General features: G+C 36.8%; 1 protein-coding gene across 1 annotated transcript in view; it reads right to left on the minus strand.

The window, feature by feature from the left end:
• Positions 1-938: 938 nt before the first annotated feature.
• LOC102970142 (transmembrane protein 258-like) overlaps positions 939-26509 on the minus strand; it is a 46069-nt gene continuing 20498 nt past the window's right edge. Inside the window, exon 2 of the mRNA XM_042982679.1 lies at positions 939-1212. Within this exon, the coding sequence (XP_042838613.1) occupies positions 939-1202 (264 nt within the window). The 5' untranslated portion in view covers positions 1203-1212. The remainder of the gene's footprint in view (positions 1213-26509) is intronic.

Raw genomic sequence — 26509 nt, forward strand, 5'->3', positions numbered from 1 at the left:
TGGGGCACATTAAGTGGTTATGTACCTAAAAACAACAATGACCGTAAATAACTATCAGCAAAGTATTTGGACTAATAAGGGTTAGTTTTCAACATGGTTGTCGGTAAAGTACAAACATAATAAAATCAACAGCATCCCTCTCCAAACCAGTTATAACCAACTATAAATAATACACTTTTCAGAAAATTCACAAAAACTAATGTGTTATTTAGGTCTTAACTAAAGCTACATGAGAAATCTATGGAAAAATTTTGAAGTTAATAACATAGAAAATGATCTGGGTAAGTGGAAAGATATGCCTGTCCTTTAATCAAGAATAATATATATTTTTAGAATACCTAAATTAATTTTATTATTAATTACTTTGACCAATATCATGCAAACCCCCAGTTGGATACTTCTGTGAACTGTGATAAATTTAAATATAAATGGAAGGATAAAGGTTAACAGGTAGTCAAATATAATCTTCAACCTTGCCACTTACAGTGTGGTTCTTGGATAGGCCTCATCATCATTATCATTACCATCTAAGAGTTTATGGAAAATATAGACTTTGGGGACTCACCTCAAACCCAGTAGGTCAGAATATGTATTGTATCAAGGTCCCCAAGCGATTTGTATGCATGTGTTTCTGTGTGTGTGTGTGTGTATGTGTATTTTACTATAGTAGAGATTACTACAAATCAGTAATAAAAATATAAATATCTCAACATAGGATTGCAAAAATTTGGACCAGGAACTTACAGAAGAAGCCTAAAAAAATCACTAGTCTTATAAGGAGAGGCTCATGTTCATTGGTAAATACAAAAATGAAAAATTTTTTGCACACATCTACCTTTATTGTGAGCAGCTGGTGAGGGCGCTCCCAGCAGTAGTAAAACAATCAGTTTACCAAAGCAGGGGTTCCATGAAGCCACCTGATTGGAACCTTTGAGAGTTCAGATGTACATGCTGATCCAGAGCAGCAGGAAGGGGACTCCAAATCCCATGAGGAGCGAGGCCACCAAAGAGATGAGGAACTCTTTGTAGATATCCAGAGTGCACTTGGGGGAGGTAACCTTGCAAGTGAAGAACCAGAGGGTAAAGAATACGCTAGCAGCCAATAGCACTGTGGTCAGGTGGGGGAAGAGAGCCAGTTTCACTGGGCTGGTATATCTACTCATGGCCTCGAGCTCCATTTTGCCAGGAGCAAGGTAATCCATTGCTCCACCTCTGGAATAGAAAAAATGAAAATTACGTAAAGAGATATCATTCTAGATACATTATGGGCATGGATCATGCCACATGTTTGGCAGAACATAAACAACAGGAATCTTCACCTTCTGTGGTGGGAATGTAGATGGCTGCAGGAGTCCTGGAAGGCACTAAAGCAGTACTTAGTAAAATTAATGCTCTCTGAGCCAGCAATCCCAGTCCTGGACATGAACCTTAAAGTTTACAAAGGAATGCACACAGATTGATTCGTGCAATGTTGCTTGTGGTACCAGCAAGCTACAGACTTTCTGGGCATCCATAATTTCAGTACTAAGTCAACACACATGTTGAAAACAACATGCTTTGTAGGAAAGTAAAAGTAGCTCTAGAACACAGTGTACTGTTTCTGTAAGTTAAGAAGGTAAGAACACGTGTCTATTAGCCATCTGACTACCTTCTTTGGAAAAATGTCTATTCATGTCTTCAGCCCATTTCTTAACTGGATTATTTGCTTTTGGTGGGGGGCGGTGTTGAGGTTGATAAGTTCTTGATAGATTTTGGATACTAATCCCTTATCCGATATGTAATTTGCAAATACCTCTTCCATTCCATAGGCTGCCTTTTAGTTTTGTTGATTGTTTCCTTTGCTGTGCAGAAGCTTTTTATTCTGATGAAGTAGTTCAGTTTTGCTTTTGTTCCCTTGCTTCCAAAGATGCATCTGGTAAGAAGTTGCTGTGGCTGAGGTCAAAGAGGTTGCTGCCTGTTTTATCCTCTAGGATTTCAATGGTTTCCTGTCTCACATTTAGGGCTTTCCTCATTTTGAATTTATTTTTGTTTATGGTATAAGAAAGTGGTCCAGGTTCATTCTTCTGCATGTCACTGTCCAGTTTTCCCAACACCATTTGTTGCAAAGACTGTCTTTTTTTCCATTGGATAGTCTTTCCTGCTTTGTCAAAGATGAACTGACCAGATAGTTGTGGCTCCATTTGTGGGTTTTCTATTCTGTTCCACTGAGCTGTGTGTCTGTTTTGTGCCAGTACCATACTGTCTTGATGGCTGTAGCTTTTCACTATAGCTTGAAATCTGGAATTGTGATGCCTCTAGCTTCACTTGCCCTTTTCAAGATTGCTTTGGCTATGTGGGATCTTTTGTGTTTCCATACAGATACTACCTCACACCTGTCAGAATGGCTAAAATTAACAATACAGAAAACAAGTAATGTTGGCAAGGATGTAGAGAAAGGGGAACCTTCTTACACTCTTGATGGGAATACAAACTGGTACAGCCACTCTAGAAAACAGGATGGAGTTTCCTCAGAAAGTTAAAAATATAACTACCTTATGACCTAGCAGCTGCACTACTAGGTATTTATCCAAGGGATACAAAAATACAGATTCAAAGGGTCACATGCAACCCAGTGTTTATCATAGCATTATCAACAATAGCCAAATTATGGAAAGAACCTAAATGTCCATTGACTGATGAATGGGTAAAGAAGATTCCATTAATATTACTCAAAAAGAATGAAATCCTGCTGTTTGCAAAGACATGGAAGGAGCTAGAGTGTATTATGTTAAGTGAAGTAAGTCAGAGAGATACAAATACCGTATGATTTCCCTCATATGTGGAGTTTACAAAACAAAACAGATGAGCATAAGGGAAGGGAAAAACAAAAGAGGGAGGCAAACCATAAAAGATTCTTAACTACAGAGAACAAACTGAGGGTTGATAGAGGGAGGTGGGTGGGGGTGGACTAGATGAGCGACGGGCATTAAGGAGGACACTCGTTGGGATGAGCATTAGGTGTTATATGTAATTGGCGAATCACTAAATTCCGCTCCTGAAACCAGTATTACACTATATACTAAAATTTAAGTAAAAACTTGAAATATTAAAAAAGTAAAATTAAATTTAAAAAATAAGATAGGAACAAAAACTATTTAATGTATGAGGCCACACAGAAAAGAAGTATATACATCAAATACCTTGGAATAGTTTATACTTTTAGGGAGGTATGGAATGGGAGTGGGGCATAGGTGAAATCTACCAAATAATTGAATTGAGGAAGGGACTAATGGTAATAATCTTCCATGAATTAAGGTGCATAATTCTAGAAGAGAGAGGGAGGCAGAAACAATATAAATTATAAGAATTTTAATGTAAATTATATTAATTATGCAAACTGTAATGCAATTATATAAAATGTAAAAGTCAGTGGTCTCCATATTCAAGAGTTTTGAGGTCTCACATCATCTGGTGCAATAATATAATGCTTAGGAAGTATATAATGCTTGGAAGTGATCTTTCTCTTGAGCATTTTAATACATCTTTTTAAAAAATTTTTATAATTTTTATTTTGGAAAGAAAGAGAACACGAGTGGGGGAGGGGCAGAGAGAGAGGGAGACAGAATCCAAAGGAGGCTCCAGCCTCTGTGCTGTCAGCCCCAGGGCCTGACAGGGCATTCGAACTCATGAACCATGAGATTATGATCTGAGCTGAAGTTGGACGCTTAACTGACTGAGCCACCCAGGCGCTCCTAGCATTTTAATACATTCTCAATGCATTAATATTTAGCACTCTAATCACAGGAAAACTTTTGAGAGCCATGGTTTTGCTAACATAACCTCTATAAAAATTTAAATTTTGTTGAGTGCAGTGACACCACAGTTTGCAAACCGAAGGATGAAGGGTCAAGTTGGAGTAACAGATGTGTTTTGTCTGACCTGTATGGTATTCTAAATATTGTAAGTAATCACTAAGACTTAATAATCATTAACTTTCACGTAGGAGTCAAGATTTGTGGCTTTTCTTTAGCAAATTCCAGTGCTGGCAACGCTGGCCCTCTGTTTTTATGTGATGAAGCCTTGGTAGATGCCGGGGAGCAGCTTCGGTCTGAACTGGGACCATGTATTCTCCAGCATATCCTTGCCTGATGCACTGTGTATGTGCATTTGTATCAGCCATCCAGCTCCTGCTGACAGTTGATTTGGTGAGGCCTTAAGCATGGAACATGCCCCAAGGCTCAGCAAAGAGGATTCTCTTTCATCATGTCCAGACTGTCTCAGACTTAACTGCCACATCTCTCACTTTTATTCTTCCACAAACCTTTAGGTTGATTACATGGGGGTCCTTCTGTCCTGCTTCTGCTTATACTCAGGTGGTTTTTAAATCCTACTGCCCACCAGTGAACTTCTGTCCTGTTGAATTTAATCTTGCCATTGCCCTTCTCAGACTGTGTTTGCTTTAGATACATTGAAATCTTTTCTTTCCCCTTTTTCGATCTCATATAAGTGCCAGCAATACTATCTGTCAGACTGATGGGTAGAAAACACTAAAACCATATTTTTATAGTGTTGAGTGTGGCAACACTTGTCTCACTTAAATATAGGTCAATACGATGTCTTATGTAAGTTAACAAAAATATTCCCAGTCTTACCTCCTCTTAAATCTGTATTTATTCAGTTCTTATCCTGGGTGCTCTAGTTTTAAGAATGCTATCAATTTTATTAAGTATTATTAATGATGGTTATTAAAAGGATTTTTTTCCTAGATGTCTGTTTTTATGTGTACCATTGGACCATTTATTCAACAATTTGAAACACCTCCCGCGTGCTTAGCGTGACTTAGGGATGTCTATGGAAATAATGCCTTTGCTGTGCTTACAGAGCATAGAGAAAAGAGTAGGAAACAATGTGTGAAAGCCTACACAGGCAGGGTAGTATGTGAAACATAGAGTGGTTGTTTCTTCCCGTAGAGACTGACTAAGGAATTGAAAGAGAAAGTTTTCATAGATTCAGGGAGGAAGTGACTAACCAAGATCTGTTTTCTGCCCCTCATTAACCCTGGGTCTGGCTCCCTTACTTGCTTTCTTTATTACTTAATTTTACTCATTTTTTTTTTTCATTTGATTAAAATGACTTTGGAGTGCATAAAACATTGCAATAATGTAATGAATGGCATTACTTTTGTTAAAGCACTTGTAGAGAAAAAAGAAAAGAAAACAAACAACTGCATATATAGCTGTTTTCACCACCTAACTTTAATAAAAGGGATAATTACGTTGGCCTTGGAAAATAACAAGATTTCTATGTAGTTTCCATCACATAAGGGATTTTTTTTTTTAATTTTAATGTTTTATTTATTTTTGAGAAGGAGAGTGCAAGCAGGGGAGGGACAGAGAGAGCAGGAAAGAAGATGTGAAGCCGGCTATGCACAGAGAGTGGCAAGCCCAATATGGGGCTTAAACTCAGGAACTGCAAGATCATGACCTGAGCCATAGTCACACACTCAACCAACCGACTGAGCCACCAAGGCATCCCAGGGGATTTCTTATTCTCTATTATTAACTCTCCCAATAAAAGTCTTCTCCAGTCCCTGTAAGTTACTTTGTTTAAGCATCTGCTGCATTGGTGCACAGAGTATGAGGCAATTTTAGCAGGACCCAGGGAGATTCTTTTTGTCTCTTCTTTTTTCAGCCATCAATGTATTTTAACATCCATTATAAAAAAAAAGTATGTTGCGATTCAAACATACAGTTTTGTAGAAAGAATGGTGTCAGGTCAGACTGAAGTCCGTGACTAAGTAAAAAATTGGAAAAGCGATAGTACGTGAACAGCCTCAGAAGAGGCATTTAATTTTTTTTTTAATTTTTTTTTTAATGTTTATTTATTTTTGAGACAGAGAGAGCATGAATGGGGGAGGGGCAGAGAGAGAGGGAGACACAGAATCGGAAGCAGGCTCCAGGTTCTGAGCCATCAGCCCAGAGCCTGACGTGGGGCTCGAACTCACGAACCGTGAGATCGTGACCTGAGCTGAAGTCGGACGCTCAACCGACTGAGCCACCCAGGCGCCCCTAATTTTTTTGTTTTTTTAACATTTATTTGAGAAGAGGTATTTAGAAATGGAAAAGCTCTGAGGGTAGATCTTAGTGACTAATGTTCAAAAAATTCTGGACTAGGTGCTTTTTATGATCATTTTGAACCTCAACGTTCAGTGCTTTTATGAAATATCTTTCCTTATGGGAAACCCTGAAACTTCTCAGAGACTGAAGTCTCCAGTGAGGTATGGCAAGAAATCCACATGAAGTTATACAATGATGCTCAGAAGTTTGCCTCAGGTATAAATTAAGCCCCTTGGGATAATGAACGTGGCCCTTAGGACATGCATTTACTTCTGCAGGACAGGAGGTTTCAGTTGATGATGAGCAAAAGTAAACTAGAATGGCTGGAGGATAAGAAAGATTCCCTGTTAGGAGTGCCTGGCTGGCTCATTTGGAAGAACAGGTGACTCTTGATCTCTGGATCATGAGTTAGAGCCCCACATTGGGTGCAGAGATCACATACATACATACATACATACATACATACATACATACACAAACAAAGTTAAAGACAGATTCCCTGAAGTGACATTGAAGCTTCTGGGAAATCTCTCACCACACAGCTGAGTTTCTAATACAGGTCATACTAGAAGAAACACAAAATCATCTTTTTGTCCCTTTGGTAGACAGTGGTTTGCAAATCATTATCCTATGAGGAAACTTTCAAAGAATAAAGAACAAAAAGAAATAGGAAAAACATAGGAGTGTATCAAGCAGTCATTTTTTTTTTATTTTTTAATATATGAAATTTATTGTCAAGTTGGTTTCCATACAACACCCAGTGTTCATCCCAAAAGGTGCCCTCCTCAATACCCATCACCCACCCACCCCTCCCTCCCACCCCCCATCAACCCTCAGTTTGTTCTCAGTTTTTAACAGTCTCTTATGCTTTGGCTCTCTCCCACTCTAACCTCTTTTTTTTTTTTTTTTTTTCCTTTCCCTCCCCCATGGGTTTCTGTTAAGTTTCTCAGGATCCACATAAGAGTGAAAACATATGGTATCTGTCTTTCTCTGTATGGCTTATTTCACTTAGCATCACACTCTCCAGTTCCATCCACGTTGCTACAAAGGGCCATATTTCATTCTTTCTCATTGCCACGTAGTATTCCATTGTGTATATAAACCACAATTTCTTTATCCATTCATCAGTTGATGGACATTTAGGCTCTTTCCATAATTTGGCTATTGTTGAGAGTGCTGCTATAAACATTGGGGTACAAGTGCCCCTATGCATCAGTACTCCTGTATCCCTTGGGTAAATTCCTAGCAGTGCTATTGCTGGGTCATAGGGTAGGTCTATTTTTAATTTTCTGAGGAACCTCCACACTGCTTTCCAGAGCGGCTGCACCAATTTGCATTCCCACCAACAGTGCAAGAGGATTCCCGTTTCTCCACATCCTCTCCAGCATCTATAGTCTCCTGATTTGTTCATTTTGGCCACTCTGACATATCGGACAAAGGGCTAGTATCCAAAATCTATAAAGAGCTCACCAAACTCCACACCCGAAAAACAAATAACCCGGTGAAGAAATGGGCAGAAAACATGAATAGACACTTCTCTAAAGAAGACATCCGGATGGCCAACAGGCACATCAAGCAGTCATTTAATACAAAAGTTATGTGTGTGGATTTATGTGACATTTGTGAGTTTTTGAAGTGGTAATTTTTTGTGATGTGTTTCTTTATTCAAAATCAGTGTTTACTCTTGTGCTTAGTTTTTTGAGGGATTTTCTAAAGATTAATATATTGTTCATATGATAAACACATCTGTGAGATAAATTCAGTAATTTCCCTAGGAGGAAGAGCACAGGATGGGCCTTTTTCCCTTTTAGTTTTTTGGGGTTTTTTTTGTTTTTTTTGTTTTTTTAATGTATGTTTATTTTGAGAGAGAACATGAGCAGGAGAGGAGCAGAGAGCGAGGGAGGGAGGGAGGGAGGAAGGAAGGGAGAGAGAGAGAGAGAGAGAGAGAGAAGAAAGGAGGGAGAGAGGAAGGGAGGGAGAGAGATAGACAGAGAGAGAGAGAATCCCAAGCAGGCTGCACACTGTCAGTGCAGAGCCTGATGTGTGCCTTGTTCTCATGAACTGTGAACTGTGAGATCATGGCCTAAGCTGAGATCAAGGGTCGGATGCTTAACTAACTGAGCCACTCAAGTGCCCCATTTTTTTTTTAATAGTTCTTTTATCATTTATCTATACACGGTCTTAATAGAAAATTAAAATCTTTATTACTTATACCTAGCTTAAAAATGTTAAAATATAAAATTTACCATTTTACCTAGTTTTTACTATACAAATTGAAGGCATTGATTATATTCAGAGTATTGTACAACCATTATCATTGTCTATTCCTGGAAGTTTTTCATCACCCACACAGAAATTCTGTAACCATTCTGAATATTTGCGGGGCTGATTATTTGCGGGGCTGATAAAGCAATAACTCCCCACTGCCTCCTTAACCTTGCCCCTTATAACCTCTATTCTACTTTCTGTTTCTGTGAATTTTCCTCTTTTTTGTATTTCATATAAGGGGAATCATACAATATTTGTCCTTTTGCGTCTGGCTTACTTCACTTCGCATGTTTTCAAGGTTCATCCATGTTATAGTGTGTATCAGATGTATCAGATGTATCATTGTACTCCCTTTTGACACTGAATAATATTCCATTGTGCGGAGATAACATGTTTTGCTTATCCATTCATCCACTGAGGGATACTTGTTTTTTTCCTACCTTTAGCTACTGCGAATAAAGCCAAAACAAACTTTGAAATACAAATATCTCTTCCAGTCTGTTTTTTCAATTCTTTTGGGTATATGGCTGGAAGTGAAATTGCTGTCATATGCTAATTCTGTTTAGCTTTCCAAACTATTTTCTACAGTGGTTGCACCGTTTGATATTCCAACCAGCAGTGTATGAGGTCCCTCATTTTTTTTCATATCCTTGCCAACGCTTGCTGTTTTCAGTATTTTTATATATACCATCCTTATGGATATGAACTGGTATCTCATTGTGGTTTTGATTTGCTTTTCTCTTAAGACTGATAGGGTTGAGAATCTTTTCATGTACTTATTGGCAATTTATATGTCTTCTTTGGTCTATTCAAGTCTTTTGCCCCATTTTACATGGGACTTTGTTTTTGAGTTTTAGGGGTTCTTTACATATTTTGGGCATTCACCCCTTATCAGATGCATGATGTGCAATTTTTTTCCCATTCTGTAGGTTATCTTTTTACTTTCTTGGTAATGTCATTTAATGCACAAAAGGCTTGTTTTGTTTTACTTTGTTTTGATGAGAGCAACTTTATCTGTTTTGTCTTCTGTTGCTCATGCTTTAGTGTCGTATATAAGAATCCATTGTCAAATCCAAAGTAATAAAGATGAATCCTTATGATTTATTCTAACACTTTTATTGTTCATCTCTCTATTTAGGTCACTGATTCATTCTGGGTTAATTTTTGTACATGGCATAAGGTAAGGATGTAGTTTTATTCTGTTGAATGTGGAAATTCAGTTGAGGACACTCTTTTTTCCCTGTTGAATATCTTGGTACTCTTGTCAAAAATCAACTGATCATAGATGTATGGGTTTATTTTTATTATGGACTCTCAATTCTATTTCATTGGTCTATATGTCTATACTATGTGGGTCTTAAACTTACTTTTGTATTTTTTCTTACAGTGGCCTCTTCCCTAAATTAGTTAAGGGCACACCCCCTCACAGCCTGGGATCTCTCAGTTTTATCATTTGAGAACCTCTGAGGATTATCATTTTCTTATTTCTGTTTTGTGGTTCAGTTTATGTCTCTTTTAAAGATATGAACAATGCCATCTATTTCTTATTCTTTGTGCATATGCATATATGTAAACATATGTGTATGTATAAACGTGTATTTTTTATTTTTTTATTTATATGTATTTTATTTTACATAACAATATGTGTTTTTATGTTTATACAAGTATTTATACAAACCAGTGACAATTCATAGTACATCATCTTACCCTTGTCAATCTCTTAAATGGCTCTGTCTATATAAAGGGCAGATTTCAAGGAGTATGTCTGGATCTGGATTTCTGTACCTTAAGTGTGCTTATTATTAAAAAAAATTAGGGGCTCCTGGGTGGCTCAGTCGGTTAAGCGGCCGACTTCGGCTCAGGTCATGATCTCGCAGTCCTTGAGTTCGAGTCCCGCGTCGGGCTCTGTGCTGACAGCTCAGAGCCTGGAGCCTGTTTCGGATTCTGTGTCTCCCTCTCTCTGACCCTCCCCCATTCATGCTCTGTCTCTCTCTGTCTCAAAAATAAATAAACGTTAAAAAAAAATTTTAAATTATTTGTTATTACATAGCTTATTAGTTCAGACTCTTCCATTAAGTTGAGATAGTCCAATTCTAATGATTGGTTAGTTTTCATTGTACTCTATTTGTTTTGTATGATTTCTTCTATTTTTTTTTTTTTTTTTATATAGATAATCTTCAGGTGACTAACAACGGGAACAACACAAGTTAGCTCTGTTAAATTAATTGTAGGATATAAGTAAAGAATTAAAAAGCTTTCATTAACCTTTATGTATGGGTGGAAGACACTTTCTGGCTGTTGCTATCTTGAGTCATGCGATCTTTGCTTATTGCATATGAAGGAATTAAAAACATAGCCTTCTCAATATCTGTAATTAGGAGTATTGCCTGTGCCTTGAATACTACTTTCCTGTTAATAATATGCCCTTTAAATGGTTTGCATATCAGAGGCCAGTAGTGAAGGGCTGCAGTTGCTCAAGAGATTAGAATACAGAATAATATTTCCTGTCACTGTGTCTTTCTCTAAGATCTTCTTGTGTGTTATGGAAAAAAAAAATGTTTTGTAATCAGATAAATTTGAGAAAAAGTTATATATATAACAGTTTTGTTTCTTCTTAATCATGATTTTCTCAGAATCTTTCATGTAAGATGTCCATGGTAACTATGTAAGACAGTGTAGAATGCAGCCTTTCCTAACTCAGATCTCAGAAACTGAACTGTGTAAGACAGCTATATAATACCATTTTGGATAACGCTGATCAAGAAAAATATATCTAGACCATTCTAGAAGATTGAGGAACAGGTTAAACTGAGTAGAAGAGGTGAATAAAAAATGACAACCCAGAAAGAATGACTTCAGGGTTTTTATAATAGAGGAGCACCCAAAAATTATATAAATAGATAGGGTCCAAAAGCCAAGATAAAATAGAAAAAACACATGGGAATGGACCAAAATGGTTGATTGTCATAGATTTGGGGCTGGCATATACCTTTTTATAAATGGAGGTAAATCTGGTTCTTGGCCATGTTACACTTACAACCTATGTAATTAAAAGGACAGCAATGTTGGGGCCTGGGTAGCTTAGTTGATTGAATGTCCAGCTTTTGATTTTGGCTCAGGTTATGATCCTAAGGTCATGGGATCAAGCCTCATGTCGGGTACCCTGCTGAGCATGGATCCTGCTTAAGATTCTCCCTGCCCCTCTCCCCACTCTCTCAGATAAATAAAATTAAAAAAATATATATATATATATATAAAGAAAGGACAGAAATGAAACTTAGTTGTAATGATTTTCACATTCCACAAGTTTCGTTTGTCCTCAGGAATATTTATTCAATGCTCATGTGTTTAGTTGGTGGACTCTGTGCGCAACCCCAGTATTAAAATGTATTATGCATGAAAGGTTCAAATGAAAGGAAAGGTCACAGAGGGATCTGAGTCAACAGATTGTCTAAGGGTTTTTTGACAGTAAACTCAGAAACACACAGAGAAAAGCATAACCTCTGTGATTTTAAAACTAGGAATGCCTTTAAGACGGGCAAGCCTTTTGTTCCTGATGTCTGCATTTGTGTTGCATAAATATAATATAAAATTTGATCTTACAGCTGCAAACAGTTTTTGTTTGAGAGTTTACTAATTTTAACTTAAAGACTTCAAAATAACCAGTGAATTGCTCAGAATTTCAAGCAGGCTCCATGCTTCTCAGGGGGCTAAACAGTATCTTTAATTTTTTTCAGTGTTGTGTCCCCTCTGAATGTCATTCAAAATGACAGATTTCAGGTAGTCTATGAAAGTAGCTTGTAATCTTTTTAGAATGTAAAATAACATTAGTGGTAAATCTTTACCAACTATACTGATGATATGATAAATATAGATTAAAAGAAAACATTTCTTTTATAAAATAAGTCACTTCTTGTTGAGAAGTGAATTTCAGATCACTGTGCAAATCCATTGACAGTGTTCATTGTCTTTTCTTATTCTTTTATATAATTCAGAATCAAAATAGGATCCTCATCTTATAGTCAACTACTTTATATATTTGGAATTTTCCATATTAATAGAGCAGGAAGGAAAAATAACTTGTAATAATATACAACATTTCTCTTAATATCCTGAATAGGATAGCTCAAAGTACCAGATATTTAAAGAATTTTTAATCAGATGTTTTTTGTTTTTTTGTTCTTTTACCTTTGTTCAATTTTGGCATAATGACACAATTTTGGAGTCTAATAGTGATTTAGGTTTAAGTCTTCCTCTTAATCAACTTGGGGAATAGTCAAACCCCTGAAGATTCATTGCCTTTTTTCTTTTCTTTTCTTTTCTTTTCTTTTCTTTTCTTTTCTTTTCTTTTCTCTTCTCTTCTCTTCTCTTCTCTTCTCTTTTCTTTTCTTTTCTTTTCTTTTCTTTTCTTTTCTTTTCTTTTCTTTTCTTTTCAAAACCTTGGTGGCATAACTTTCCCCAGATCTGTCAGATCCTCACTGCCACCCTTTGCTTTTCTCCATTGACCATACTCTTAGGAATGGATCTGTAACTCAAAATTTAAGCTACACTGGAAATAAATTTTAGCCACCCATAATGTTATGGAGCATCAAGCCAACAGAGTAGATTGATTTTGGAGAAATTTAAGGCATCAGCCAGGACAGTTTAGGTGTTTCTTTGGTAAATTATCTCTGCAATATTAGTTATAAATATTTATTTATAGAATTCCAATAATCTTGTAAGCCTGGATACTGCATATGCCTAAGGGTAAGAAACATTTTAGTTCTGTGATAGCCATCCCTATGGCTCTAAAGACTCAGTGTCCACTTCTAAATAGTCATTAGAGGGGTGCCTGGGTGGCTCAGTCGGTTGGGCGTCTGACTTCGGCTCAGGTCATGATCTTGCGGTCCGTGAGTTTGAGCCCCGCGTCCGGCTCTGTGCTGACAGTTCAGAGGCTGGAGCCTGTTTCAGATTCTGTGTCTCCCTCTCTCTCTGACCTTCCCCCATTCATGTTCTGTCTCTCTCTGTCTCAAAAATGAATAAACGTTAAAAAAAATTTAAAAAAAATAAATAAAAAATAAATAGTCATTAGAATTTCTGAGCTTTAGAAACTCCCATTCCAGCCTTCTGAGTCTTTTTCTTTTCAGCCTCTTTAGCCTCAAGTCCCTACAGCCCTTCCATAGTGGCAGGCTGAATTCTGAATTATGGGTTTATTTATTTACCAGTGGGAACTTTTTTAAGCTATGAAAATATATTGTATTTGTTTGGCATATATTTAAAACATATGTATCCTATTTATTGATTCTGGAGAAAGCATTTATAAGTAAAAAGGAAACATTTTTTTTCTGTAGATATGTGAGAAACAAATTAGCCTTTTGGCCACAGTGGTTGGAGTCGTGCTTTCTTAGGGCTCAGGATTCCTTGACTGGAGCACGGCAGACAAAGCTTCATCGTGGGAAGGAACTGATCTGGAATATAAGAAATTTGGAAGGAAAGTTGGTTCCTTACACAAATCTCAACCTGTCCTTCAGAAACAACCTCTGACGATTTTACCAAATTTTTCCTTTCCTCTCCTGACAGCTCCACCCACTTTTCTGCCCTGAGACCTGTTACCTTAAAGTTTCAAGCATGAAGCATAGAAAATAAAGAAGAGACGGGTGGGAAGTGGCCCCTTTGAAGAAAGGATAAATGATGAAGGAAGGAAATAGCCGCATGGTCTTTTTCCTGAATTAATTTTAATCTTCCTTTTTTTTTTTCTTTCCTGGGCTTCTATTCAAATAACTGTCCATTCTTGATCACTAGCAGATTGATGCTCTTACCATTCATCATCAGGAATAAGATGAGACTTCCTGCCTTGTGTTGTTGTGTTGTTTGGTGTTTGTTTTTACCTGAGGCCTAGATTTATTCTCACTCATCTCCTCTTCATAAACACTGCTTAGAAAGCGAAAGTAACTACCACTTTGATATAACTGGAATTTAATCTTCTGAGTTCTTCCAAGGCAGTCCCTGGCTCATTATAGCCTGTTTCATACAGACTCTGGGATGGCAGCATGAACAAGTTAGAAGAGGTAGGTAGGTTTCTAAAAGCTAAGTGATCCAATTATAATTGGTTTGTCCCAGAAAGCTCAAAGCCTTGGGAACAGAGACAGTCCACCGTCGTGGGACTTGCCTCATTTTGGGGTATCAACTGCCAGGAGTGAAACTGACAAAAAAATAAAAAGTTTTAGAAACAGCATTTCAAGTCAATCAGGGGGGAAAAATAGCAAATAAACAAATGATAATGTAATGATGCAATCAGCAGTGGCTTCTGGACTTAGGCCATTAAATAAAACACATTTTGGATCTCAGGCCAATCAGGCATATGTGGAAAGAGGGAAGGTTTTGTTTTTTGGGTTTTTTTTTTTTTTGTTTTTTTTTTTTTTGTCTCCTCCATTCTCTGTTTTTCCTGAGAGTATAGGTTAACAGGGCCAAACCCAGGTTATATTTGTCAGCTGAATGAACATAACTGGGTTTTCATTAGGGAGATGGGGATGAAAAATTCTAATAGATTTGAAGGAGGGAACAGTATGAAAGCATGAAGAAAGTTTTTGAATAGGATCATACAAATTCTGCCTCTAATAATGTTTAATGTCTATTTCTTAAGTCAGTTGAGGATCTGCAAGATGTTATTTTCCACTTACTTTAGCAAATGGCATTCTAAGATTTGAGTAAGTCAGATGTGTATTCCCACATGGAAACTAACTGAACTGAAAGCAACACTAACCTCCCAATCAAATGAGATACCCAATAACAGAATCAGAATATCAGTGGGGAGTCATTCCCTTTAGGCAAAGCTCAGTATATTCAGAAATCGCTGAATTGCTGAAGAGCAGGAAATCATAAGTTACCATTAAACAAAAGAAGATAAACACTGAAATGTAGTTGAGATTATAAGGTAAACAGAAGAGAAAGCCAAAGATAGGGTACAACCCTCCCCTTTGCCTTTCTGGAGTCCATTTCTCTTGATATCTTGGCTCAAGGAATTTAGGGAAATTAAAAGTTGCTTCTTTAGGGTAAAGTAAACCAAACTTGAGAATCCCATTCCAAGTTAATTGCTATATTTTTGTTACTTGATAGAAAATAAAACATCTGTCCCAAACTTCTTTTCTTTTATTTACTTGTACAGTGAGTACAATGAATGTATCCTTGAGTTCGATATATTAATGATGTTTACCAGTTGTGTGACTTGAAGCAAGTGATTTTTTTTTTGTGAGCTCTTTTCCTCACCTACAAAATGAGAATTATAATGCATTCTTAAATTTGTTGAAAAGGTTGTCAGAAGATTTTAAGATAGTATATAAAAAAAATTTGGACATAGCTTCTCAGTAAATTTCATCTCTGAGAACGTTTATTTAACTATATAAGGCTATAAACCTCCCAATACTAAGAAAATACAAAGAAAAAGAAGAATTCTCAAAAAAAACCCACAAAAAAATAAAAAACAGATCAGTGCACTAATATGATAATAAAATGATTGCTGTTAATTAATGATACATTTTAGAAAGAGCTGTTTGGAAGACCCAGTGAATATCTGAAACAGGATATAATTTTTATAACTTCTAGTGAGTTCATAATCATTTGCAAATGATTTTGAAGAGTTTTGTATGCACTTTTTAAGGGAATTGGCAAGTAGACGCACATGAATGTTATAGGATGAGAATCTTTGTCCATTGGGTTTGGTAGTTTCCATCTTGTCTTAGAAGGAATTAAAAGGGAACAGAATATACCAGTCCAAAATAAGCTTCCTTCTGGTTAGAAGTTAACCCATTTGTAAAAGAAACTTACATATGTAAAAAGTTTTACCTATGTAAAATCTACATGTGTAAGGGTGTCTCCCTCTCTATACCTGGAAGAGGAGGACTAAATCTCCAGAAATTCTTATCCGTGGAGGAGACTTGGTCTTAACACTGTATAAGAACAGTATCTGTTCCTGCAACTGGCCTTCTCTACCCATCCAATGTATTTCTTTTGTCTTTAGCTGGAGATGATATTTAAGGTGGTGGCTTTGATCATTTGGGGGAGTTATTCAGTGTTCCTGAGTATCTTTCATTTATACAGGAGGTATACATGTTATTAAACTTGTGTTTGTTTTTCTCCTATTAATCTTTTTTTTTTTTTTTTATTACATGATAGTCTCAGCCAAGAATCTAGAATGGTAGAAGACATTTTTTTTCCTCTTCTATAGAATCCTTAGAAATCCCATGATTTGATAACATATTTGTGACTTTCTGGATCAAGAACCATCAGTGAGTGAAAGGTTACAGTTATAAAAATATTTTTAGGGCAGTGAAAATACATCATTATGCATGTATTATACATGAGGCATATATGTTAAACATTTTCCCAAACCCATAGAGTGTTTAGCAGCAACAGTGAACACAAGTAAATTACAGACTTTGAGTGATTATGATATGTCAATGTAGGTTTATCCGTGGTGAAAAAATGCCCCGTTCTAGTAAATGTTGATAATGAGGAAGAATGTGCATGTGTGGGCATAGAGGAGATATGGGAAATCTCTGTATCTTTTTCTCAATTTTGCTGTTAACCTAAAACTATTCTTTAAAAAAGAAAAGCCTTTAAACAACCTTACATTGAATAACAACAAAACAATATTTTAATGTAATTCTGATTGTTGTGATGATGTGATGACTTTATCTATGCTACTAGACCACTAAATACAGTAAAAATAATAATAGTTTTTAAAAATCCCTAGCAGACTTGTGATACTAATTCATACACAGGTATGGCTGTAGTTCAGAAATACAAATACAAGAATCCCTGTAGTAAATTTCCTTTATTAAGCTACTTCTGATTAAAGCTATTAATATACTACTGAGAAAGCAAATGTCCATGGAAATATTTTGAAATTGTTGACTAGCAGAAGTTTCTCATTGTTCACCAGGTGGGAGAACAATGTATATGAGGAACTCCTTTCTGTCTCAGGAGCTCTCTGATTTATACTATACTCAGACAAGTATATATTGATTTGCAAAATGTAGGGTTGTTCTAGAGATAAACATCTGTGTAGTCAATTGGTAGTTAATTTGGGTTAGCATTCTTAGAAAATAAAATGGCTTTTGGAAACATGTCCGCTCTTTCTTTGCAAATCTGTTTTCATTCTACCTGTTGATTCATATTACACACATTATGTATAAGTCCCTGTTGACCTTAAAAACAAAACAGCTGGTTATTTTGCCAGCACAGTGCTTTATTCAGGAAGAGCAGAGGAATTGCAATTCAAAACAGCAAGCTCTGGCAAACCATAGGCAAGCCTGGAGAAGGAAGTTGAGAAGAGCTGCTTGGAAGGAAGGTCAGGAAGGAAGTGAGCATTCAGTGTGGTGATGGCCTCTCATTTGTTGAGTTAAGGTATTCATTGGCTGAGCATGTTGCTGAGCAAGGAGAAGTTCTTCCTTTCTCCTGCAGGAGCAGTAAAGTAAGCTTCTTCCTGTTGGGAATGCAAGGTGTGTCTTTCTGTTGGGGTCTTCAGTTGACAAGGAGAGGTGGTGCATTAGACCTCCGTCTTCTGGCCTCCATTTTAGATGAGGTTTCCTTTAGTTAGTTCCTTTAGGTGACTTTAATGCTTGCTAAACTCCATTTTAGATGAGGTTTCCTTTAGTCCATTTCACATATCAGCTTGTAATTCTCTCTTTCCATGAGGGATGTTAGGAGAGAGGAGAAGCTTAAAACACCTACTTTAAATACTGGAAGCAGAGACATTTGACAGATGAAGTAAGAATGTGTGCATCTAACACCAGTAGTAGCATCCTTAGCAGCTAGGGACTTAGAAAGGCATATTCCTGGGTTCCACCCCAGACCTACTGGATCGGGAATTCTGAAGATGGGGCTTGAGGAACTGTTTTAACAAACCCTGTAGGTGACTTTAATGCTTGCTAAACTTTGTGAGTGACTGTGCTAAAGAACAGGGATTCCATTGCAATAAGTATTGGGAAAATATGATTATTACATAATGAATATTTGAAGCATTGTAAAACAAAAGAGGGTGTTGACTGAATTAGAGGAAATGAATAATTAATATGAAGTTCAGATCTTATGTGCCTCATAGAGACTGAGAACCAATTAAAATCCCAAATTTTTTCTGTTCTATATCCACTGACAGACTGCTTGTGGAATGTGTATGATTATTATATAATCCCAGCACATATACATACACACACACACACATGCATAATTCACATGGAAGAATGGAAACAAATCAGATAGAAGTCACTTTTGACTGTGTTGCTCTGAATTAGCTGTGAAATTGTCTTGATTATTTAAAAAAAAATTTTATTGTTTGTTTATTTTTGAGACAATGCGAGAGAATGCAAGCAGTGGAGGGGCAGACAGAGGGAGACGCAGAATCTGAAGTGGGCTCCAGGCTCTGAGCTGTCAGCCCAGAGCCCGTTGCAGGGCTCGAACTCACCAACCATGAGATCATGACCTGAGCCGATGTCGGACGCTTAACTGACCGAGCCACTCAGGTGCCCCTTGATTAATTTTTCAAAGTCTCATATCAAATCTTGTTTCACAAGCATCTTTCAAAATGAAATATGTTAATGAACATAAGAAACAATTGCTAAAGAAGTGACCATTATAATACTGCCAGTTTTCATTTATATCTATTTCTTTATACAAAGAGATACTTTAGTTAGCCCTAGAAATATTTTAGTTACTTAGGAAAAAATAGGACAACAAGTTGTTTGTTAAAAAACTCCCTTGAAAATATAACATGCAATTAATTTTACTGCCCAGGTACACAATTTTCACTTAATGGGAAGTTAAGTTGTGTAAGGAGGTCATATCTTACATAATTTAATTTTGAATAAGTAAATGTATTTGCTGATACTTTGTTTCTACATGAATTTCTTAGATAAAACAAGATTCATGTTCTATGTAATTTATTACATGTATGCCATCTTTTTTTAAAGGAAACAAGGAACAAGGAGTGAATAAAATTGAAATTAAGTTGTTTTGTTAAACTGTTTTATTTGAATAATTTTAAATTTCAGGACAAATTCCAAAGACAGCACAGAAATTTCCGATATACAATTTACCCAACTTCCCTTACGAGTAGCACCTTGAATAATTACGGTACATTTATCAAAACCAAGAAAGTAACATGGGTACAATGCTTCCAACTAAACTACAGACTTTCTTTAGATTTTGCCAGTTTTTCTGCCACTTTTTTTAAGATTCAGTTCAGAATCTCACATTGCATTTAGTTGTTATGTGTGGTTAGTCTTCAGATCTGTGAAAGTGTTTCAGTGTTTTTCTTTTCCATGGAATGGACAGTGTTTTTTTAGAAGTAACAGATATTTTTAAGAGCCCCGCAAGTTTGTTTTTGTGATGTTTTCTCATCTGGATACAATAAAGGTGAGTTCATACTGACATCTCTTACCCTTAATTCACCTCGGAAGTCATTCCACCCTCCCCCACCTCCCCTTTGCTTATTTGTAGCGTCTTTATCTGACAGTGAGAAACTAATTCTAAGTATCAGAAATGCTAGCCCTTCCCCCTCTGAGAAATAACTTCACCATCTACGCTGCAGAGCTAGTGTGGTTCTCTAGTCTAATAGCATCCAGTCAAAGCACTGTTTGCCAGACTTACTGAGTCAGGCCCTTCTTGCCTACCCTTTTTTTTTTTTTTTTTTTTAATTTTTTTAACGTTTATTTATTTTTGAGACAGAGAGAGACAGAGCATGAACGGTGGAGGGGCAGAGAGAGAGGGAGACACAGAATCGGAAGCAGGCTCCAGGCTCTGAGCCATCAGCCCAGAGCCCGACGCGGGGCTCGAACTCGCGGACTGCGAGATCGTGACCTGAGCTGAAGTCGGCCGCTTAACCGACTGAGCCACCCAGGTGCCCCTTGCCTACCCTTTTTGATGTCATGTTATATAATTGTAGCTAGGTTAGTTTTTTTTATGGAGTAAGATGATGATTCAAATGTATTATTTCCAGCTTCCTTTGCCTTACTATATGTAATGCCAGCCCTCATTGATACTACTTCTAAATATGAATAGAGCTCTTTGCAGGCTCTTGATTTTGTCCTTTGGTATATTCATCGTATTGCTAAACCCTTTAGTGTAAATAACACTTTATAAAAAGTGTCACGTCTGCTAGGGTATGCCTTCCTTTATTCTTAATATTTAACTTTATGAATTTTAAGAACACTTTTCAAATATTATGAGAAAGCCAATTAGATTTTGATAGGATATATTTTATGAATATTGTCATCTTTATTGTTCAGTTTTCCCATCCATTAAGATAGTATATCCCTACATTTTAAGTATCCCTTCATGTCCTTCTGTAATATTCTATACATTTTTAAATCATTCTTCTTATAACTTTCCTTAGTTTATTTCCAATTACACTATACTTTTTATTTCTATTATAATAACTTTAAAAACTTCTATTCCTAAATGTTTCTTACCAGTTTTTAGGAAAAAGATGATTTTTTTGTGTGTAATAAACTTTTATACTCTTACACAGCTGATGTCACTTACTAATTTTGATGATTTGTAGATTCTTCTGGATTTTTTTATTAATAGTTGCACATTTAGTGGACAATGACACTTCTGTTTCTCCTATTCTAATCGTAAAATCAGTCTCTGTCTCTCTCTCTCAATCTCTCTCTTACTTTGTCACGTTGCATTACCTGAATTTTGTAGTACAGTGGTGAAGAGAATGATAATAGCAGACATCCACGTGTTGCTTCTAACTTTTAAGAGATATCTTGCAACATATCACCATTGTGTGTGATGTTATCTTTTTTTTGACATAGATCCTTTATCAGTTAAAGAACTTAAATTTATTCCTTATTCACTAAGATTTTATGTTAAATCATGATTCATTAAACTTTCACCCAGTTTTTAATGCATTTATTAGTATTATCATTTGGCTTTTGATTTTTTTTATGGCTCAGTTTGGTGAACTACTTAAAGGGACTGCCCAAGGTTAAAGGATCAGTTATATTCTTGTGATTAAATTATACTTGGTAATGATTTACTCTGACGATTTTTATGTATTTCTATAATATCTTACTTAGGATTCTTGCATAAAAATTCATAGGTAGAATCGACCCACAATGTTTTTTGGTTTTGTTTGTTTTGGTTTTTCTGTACACGTCTGATTCTGGAATCAAGATAATACAGTTTTCATAAAGTTAGTTATATTACTATTTCAAAGACCAATATGCAACATTTCTGGTTTCTTCTTGAGGGACTCAGAAATAGAAAAGTCAGGCATGAAATTCAAGTAGGGAAAACACCACCTGAGAGTGGTATGTCCCTGGCCCCAGTTCTTGGCACAGGGTACCAGAATTTAGATGCTTCTTCTGGAAAAACAGAGCATCATTGTAAGGAAAACAAATAAATATGATTGTTTTTATACACCCATGTTTGTAAACTTAAAGATCTGTACCTGATACACAAACAGTTGATGGAATGTGTGTGTGTGTGTGTGTGTGTGTGTGTGTGTGTGTGTATGTGTGTGACAGAAAAAGATTGAGACAGAGAGAGAAAGAAGGTATGAAATCAGTATGAGACATAATAGACATACAGGGAGGATAGATCAGGAGAGAAGCAAAACAGAATTTATTAAACAAAATGATCTAGGAATCAAGTTTAAGTGAATTTGGGGTAGTACGATAAGAGAAAACCTATCGGGATACCTGACAGGGAGAGCCACTGCATGATTACCTTTCAAAGTTATTCCTCCACCTCTGAATAGAACTCTCTCATAAAATTAACATACTTCTCATTTTCATTCAAATATGTTACTTTTAAAATTTACTTGTCACTCTTTCAGCAATTTTGGCAAAAATGTGTTATTAGCCATTTGGATTTGCCATAGGACTTTGTAACTATCTGCTCCTACTGATTTGCTGAATAATAATGATCCAAGATCATTTATCTTCCTTAAATATCCACAAATTTAGCTGAGGAAAATCAAAGAAAGTTACTGCTTTGAGATCTAAAATGTACATTATTAGGGTGCCTAGGTGGCTCAGTCGGTTGAGCGTCCAACTTGGCTCAGGTCATACTCTCACAATTTGTGGGTTTGAGCCCGGTGTCAGAGTTGACAGTTCAGAGTCTGGAGCCTCCTTCGGTTTCTGTCTCCCTCTCTCTCTCTGCTGCTCCCACGCTCATGTTCTATCTCTCTCTGTCTCTCAAAAATAAACAAACATCAAAAAAATTAAAAAAAGAATCATCTTCCCTTTGGGAGTCCCTTTGTGTCCATATGCTATTGTGTGATTATTACATATATAAGGACATAAGGTCATCATGAGAAAACACAGGAAGAGAATTATTATTATATTAATCAAACAAAGTCTTATTAAAAAAAATTTTAGAAAATGAAATGTATGGGGCGCCTGGGTGGCTCAAGTTAGGCGTCCGACCGGCTCAGGTCATGATCTCCCGGTCCGTGGGTTTGAGCCCCATGTCGGGCTCTGTGCTGACAGCTCAGAGCCTGGAGCCTGTTTCAGATTCTGTGTCTCCCTCTTTCTCTGACCCTCCCCTGTTCATGCTCTCTCTCTGTCTCAAAAATAAATAAATGTTAAAAAAAATAAAAAAAGAAAATGAAATGTAGGGTGTTATATAGAAAAATGGTTTGATAAACTTTTCTTGCTCTACTGTGAAGAAAAAAGTGAGGGAGAAGTTAAAAGAGGTAGGCAAAGATTTTAATACATCCTGCCTTGGATTTGAGTAGTTAAAAGTAAAGTAAATATTTACTTCAAACACTTCTTTGGTTTTTAACATACTTCACCTATAATTAAAGCACAAGTTTCCTTGTAAGCTGGCTTACTGCCATTTCTTTTTTCTTTTTTTTTAAATTTGTTTAATGTTTATTTTTGAGGGGGGAGGAGAGAACCACTGCAGGGAGGGGCAAAAAGAGAGGGAGACACAGAATCTGAAGCAGTCTCCAGGCTCTGACCTGTCAGTACAGAGCCTGATGCATGGCTTGAACCCATAAGCCTTGAGATCTTAGCCTGAGCCTAAGTTGGACACTTAACCAACTGAGCTACCAAGATATCCTGTTTCTATATCATAAATAATGTAAAGTCTTGGAACTATAATTTGGTTATATTGAAGTGATGGAAACAAAATAGACATAAATTAAATATTTTAAATAAGTGTTGAATGTTAAATAGAATCTTTCGCATGAAGTAAGGAAGAGAAAAAAATGGAGCCAAGAACATTAACTCATCCTTTTATAGTGCAGAGGGAGCCTGCCATACTGTGCATTTTTAAATGTTGTCTAGAAAGAGATGCCACTTAATGGACTCATATCAAAGGAAAATATCAGGGTTCCATAGCCTTTCAGTTTAGTTGAACAGGACAGTATAGGTTTGTTTACATAGTTTTGGTTTCCTTTGCATTTCTGTGCACTCAGTCTTTTGGATTTCAGAATTGCAAGCTATGATTTGGATTAGTTTCTAAAAATGTGCAAATGACATCACTTTAGTAAGTATCAGTAATGTAATGAGCGCTGTAAGGTGGCATTACAGTAAAATAATGAGTTTTGAAAATTTACATCATAATAGGCACATTCCTCACACATATAAAAAGCTGTTTACTCTTTACTTCTTCAGGAAAATAACCTGCTCTAAAATAATACTTAAATTTAAATATCAAGTCTGGAAATCTCTATGAAAAGCAAGATGCCAGACAGTCCTGTTTGTCTTATAATCTCCCGTCCTTATTTTAGAACGCTATGCACAAGGCGTGCAACTAGAGAGAAGTGGTCCTATTTAGTTAACTTTCTATTTACTTTTCTAAATCACAATTAACGCGGCTCACATCCCTCCCATAACTTTTGCAGGAACAGCCAATGTTAGTAGTTTCCTGGAGCCCCTTCCCTAACACAAACCTTGGAGCTGAGTAATGCAGGAAATTAGTGCAGCATTAGTCCATGCTGGGCACTGATGATCGAGCTGAGTTAATCTCTTCCAAAGCAGGAAGCCCCTATAAATCCAAATGCTTGCTTCCTTACTGCCATGCCACACTGCTGACCCTTGGCTATGGCTCCCAAGGGGGGTGGGCATTGTGTGTGTTGAGACCACAGGTAGCTGTAAGTCAGCCCTTCACAGGTACCACCTCTGTTCTCTGGTGCAGTGAAGGATTTTTTTTTAAGTTAGCTGCTTTTCCAAGAACCTTCTTACTTCTCCATCAGTCATGAAACTCAGTTCCCTCTCTCTGTAGTTGAATTATCCCCTTCTCCCTTGAAGTTTTGAAGCCATGCTGGGACATCCCAAAACACCAAATAACACTTTTCAGGTTCTAGGGAAAGCCAGATATTATCCAAGACCAAAAATGTGGCTGCTCTGAGAAGTAAGGAGTGAAACAGGGAAAAATCCTTTTTATGTATAACAAAAGCTAAACAGATACAAAATTATCAGAAAATTATTTTGCAGTTTAGCTACTAAATCCTTCAAAAAAAACAAGAAGGATTCAGGTTGTACTTGAAATGCTTGTTTTAGTCAGTTCAGGTTGCTGTAACAAAATACCTTAGACAGGATGGCTAAAGCAATAGACATTTTTTTTTTTTCCTTACAATTCTGGAGGCTGGGGAATCCAAGGTCAAGGTATTAACATTGGGTGTCTGGTGAGAGCTGCTTGAATGGCTTGTAGTCAGCTCCTTTCTCTCTGTGTGCTCAAAGGACCTATCCTCAAGGCTGCTTCTAGAGAGAGTTCTTGGGTCTCATCCTTTTCTTATAGGAACACTAATCCCATGAAGGTACCACCCTCACTACCTCATGAAAACCTAATCACCTCCCAAAGGGCCTGCTTTCAAGTATCATCACATTGAGGGTGAGTGTTTCAACGTGTGAATTTCAGGGGAACACAAACATTTCAGTCTGTTACAATGCTTTATAGGAGCATTTTGTTTTCAACTTTTATTTCACACACAATTTCCAGGTTTAGTATTTGACTTTTATCATCATAGCCATGAGGCAGGATCATCATTTTTCTCTGTTGACTTCTATTGTTAATGCGATACAGTACGAATGGCCAGATCTTAATCACAACCTGGTCTTTTTCTCCCTGGAGTTACAATGTCATTTATATCTGCCACCTTGCCATTTCTCCTAATATGTCTTACCAGTTTTTCAAATTCTGTAAGCCCCAAACTGAACTTACGCCCATATTTTTCTCACAGTATCCCTGTAGGCTTTCTTAATTCTCTGGTTTGAGCCAACGATGACCCAGTCACCCATTCCCCAAATTCAGTCGTCTCTGAAGTATTCCTGTAGTTTACCCCATATCAAGTATGGTCTCTAAGTATAATAGACTTGGTTCTTCCTTGGAGTCTTGCTGACTCCACTGTCATCTCTTTTGATTCAAGCCCTTATTACTTCATGTCTAGACCATTGCGATTGCCACTTTAGTTTTCTTTCCATTTCTCTTCCTAACAGATTCTATCGTGGCCTCTTGATTTTTCTTCCTCTAGCTTACCTTAGTTCATGTTACTCCCTTGCTTAAGATTGTGTATTGTTTTCCTTATATTTCTACGATAACACTTGCTTATGTCTGGCCGTCAAAGCCGTATGATCTGGGTTCATTTCACTTCTGCATTCACCTACATCAAACGCACTGCCAAAATCCTTGTTTCTTGCCTTTCTTTCCCTTTCGTGTGGTACGCTTTTGGAGCTCTTCTCTGCTTCTCAAAATTCGTCATTCCTAGAGGCCTAGTTTTAGTCACACCATCTTTATTAACTGTCCCTGATGTTCCAGCCATCAATTAGCTTCTGTCATGAGAAGTGCAGTTATATTTCTTATGCCGTCCATATGGTACGCAACATCCATTGATCTGAGTTGTACCTTATCTTTTTTGGGGGTTTGTGTTGGTGTTATTTTGGTTTTTTTTGGGGGGGTTTATTTTCATCTAAAGCGATTTCAGATTTACATTTGCAACTCCAGATATGCCCATGTGCAATTTTAGTTATCCTTTTGCACCACAGCTAGCTTTGCTTGGAACTAAGCCAAGTTCTGGAGTTCACATTTCTTCTGATGAAGGGTCTATTAGTTTTCAAGAATCGCATCACACACTAGGAAATCTCAGTTTCCACAGCAGGAAAGGGTCCAGGAAATTTTTCTAGATCTCCTCTGTGGCTCTCTGGAAGTGTGTG

This window comes from Panthera tigris, chromosome A1, assembly GCF_018350195.1.
Source record: "Panthera tigris isolate Pti1 chromosome A1, P.tigris_Pti1_mat1.1, whole genome shotgun sequence".
In the NCBI taxonomy this organism is placed as follows: domain Eukaryota; kingdom Metazoa; phylum Chordata; class Mammalia; order Carnivora; family Felidae; genus Panthera; species Panthera tigris.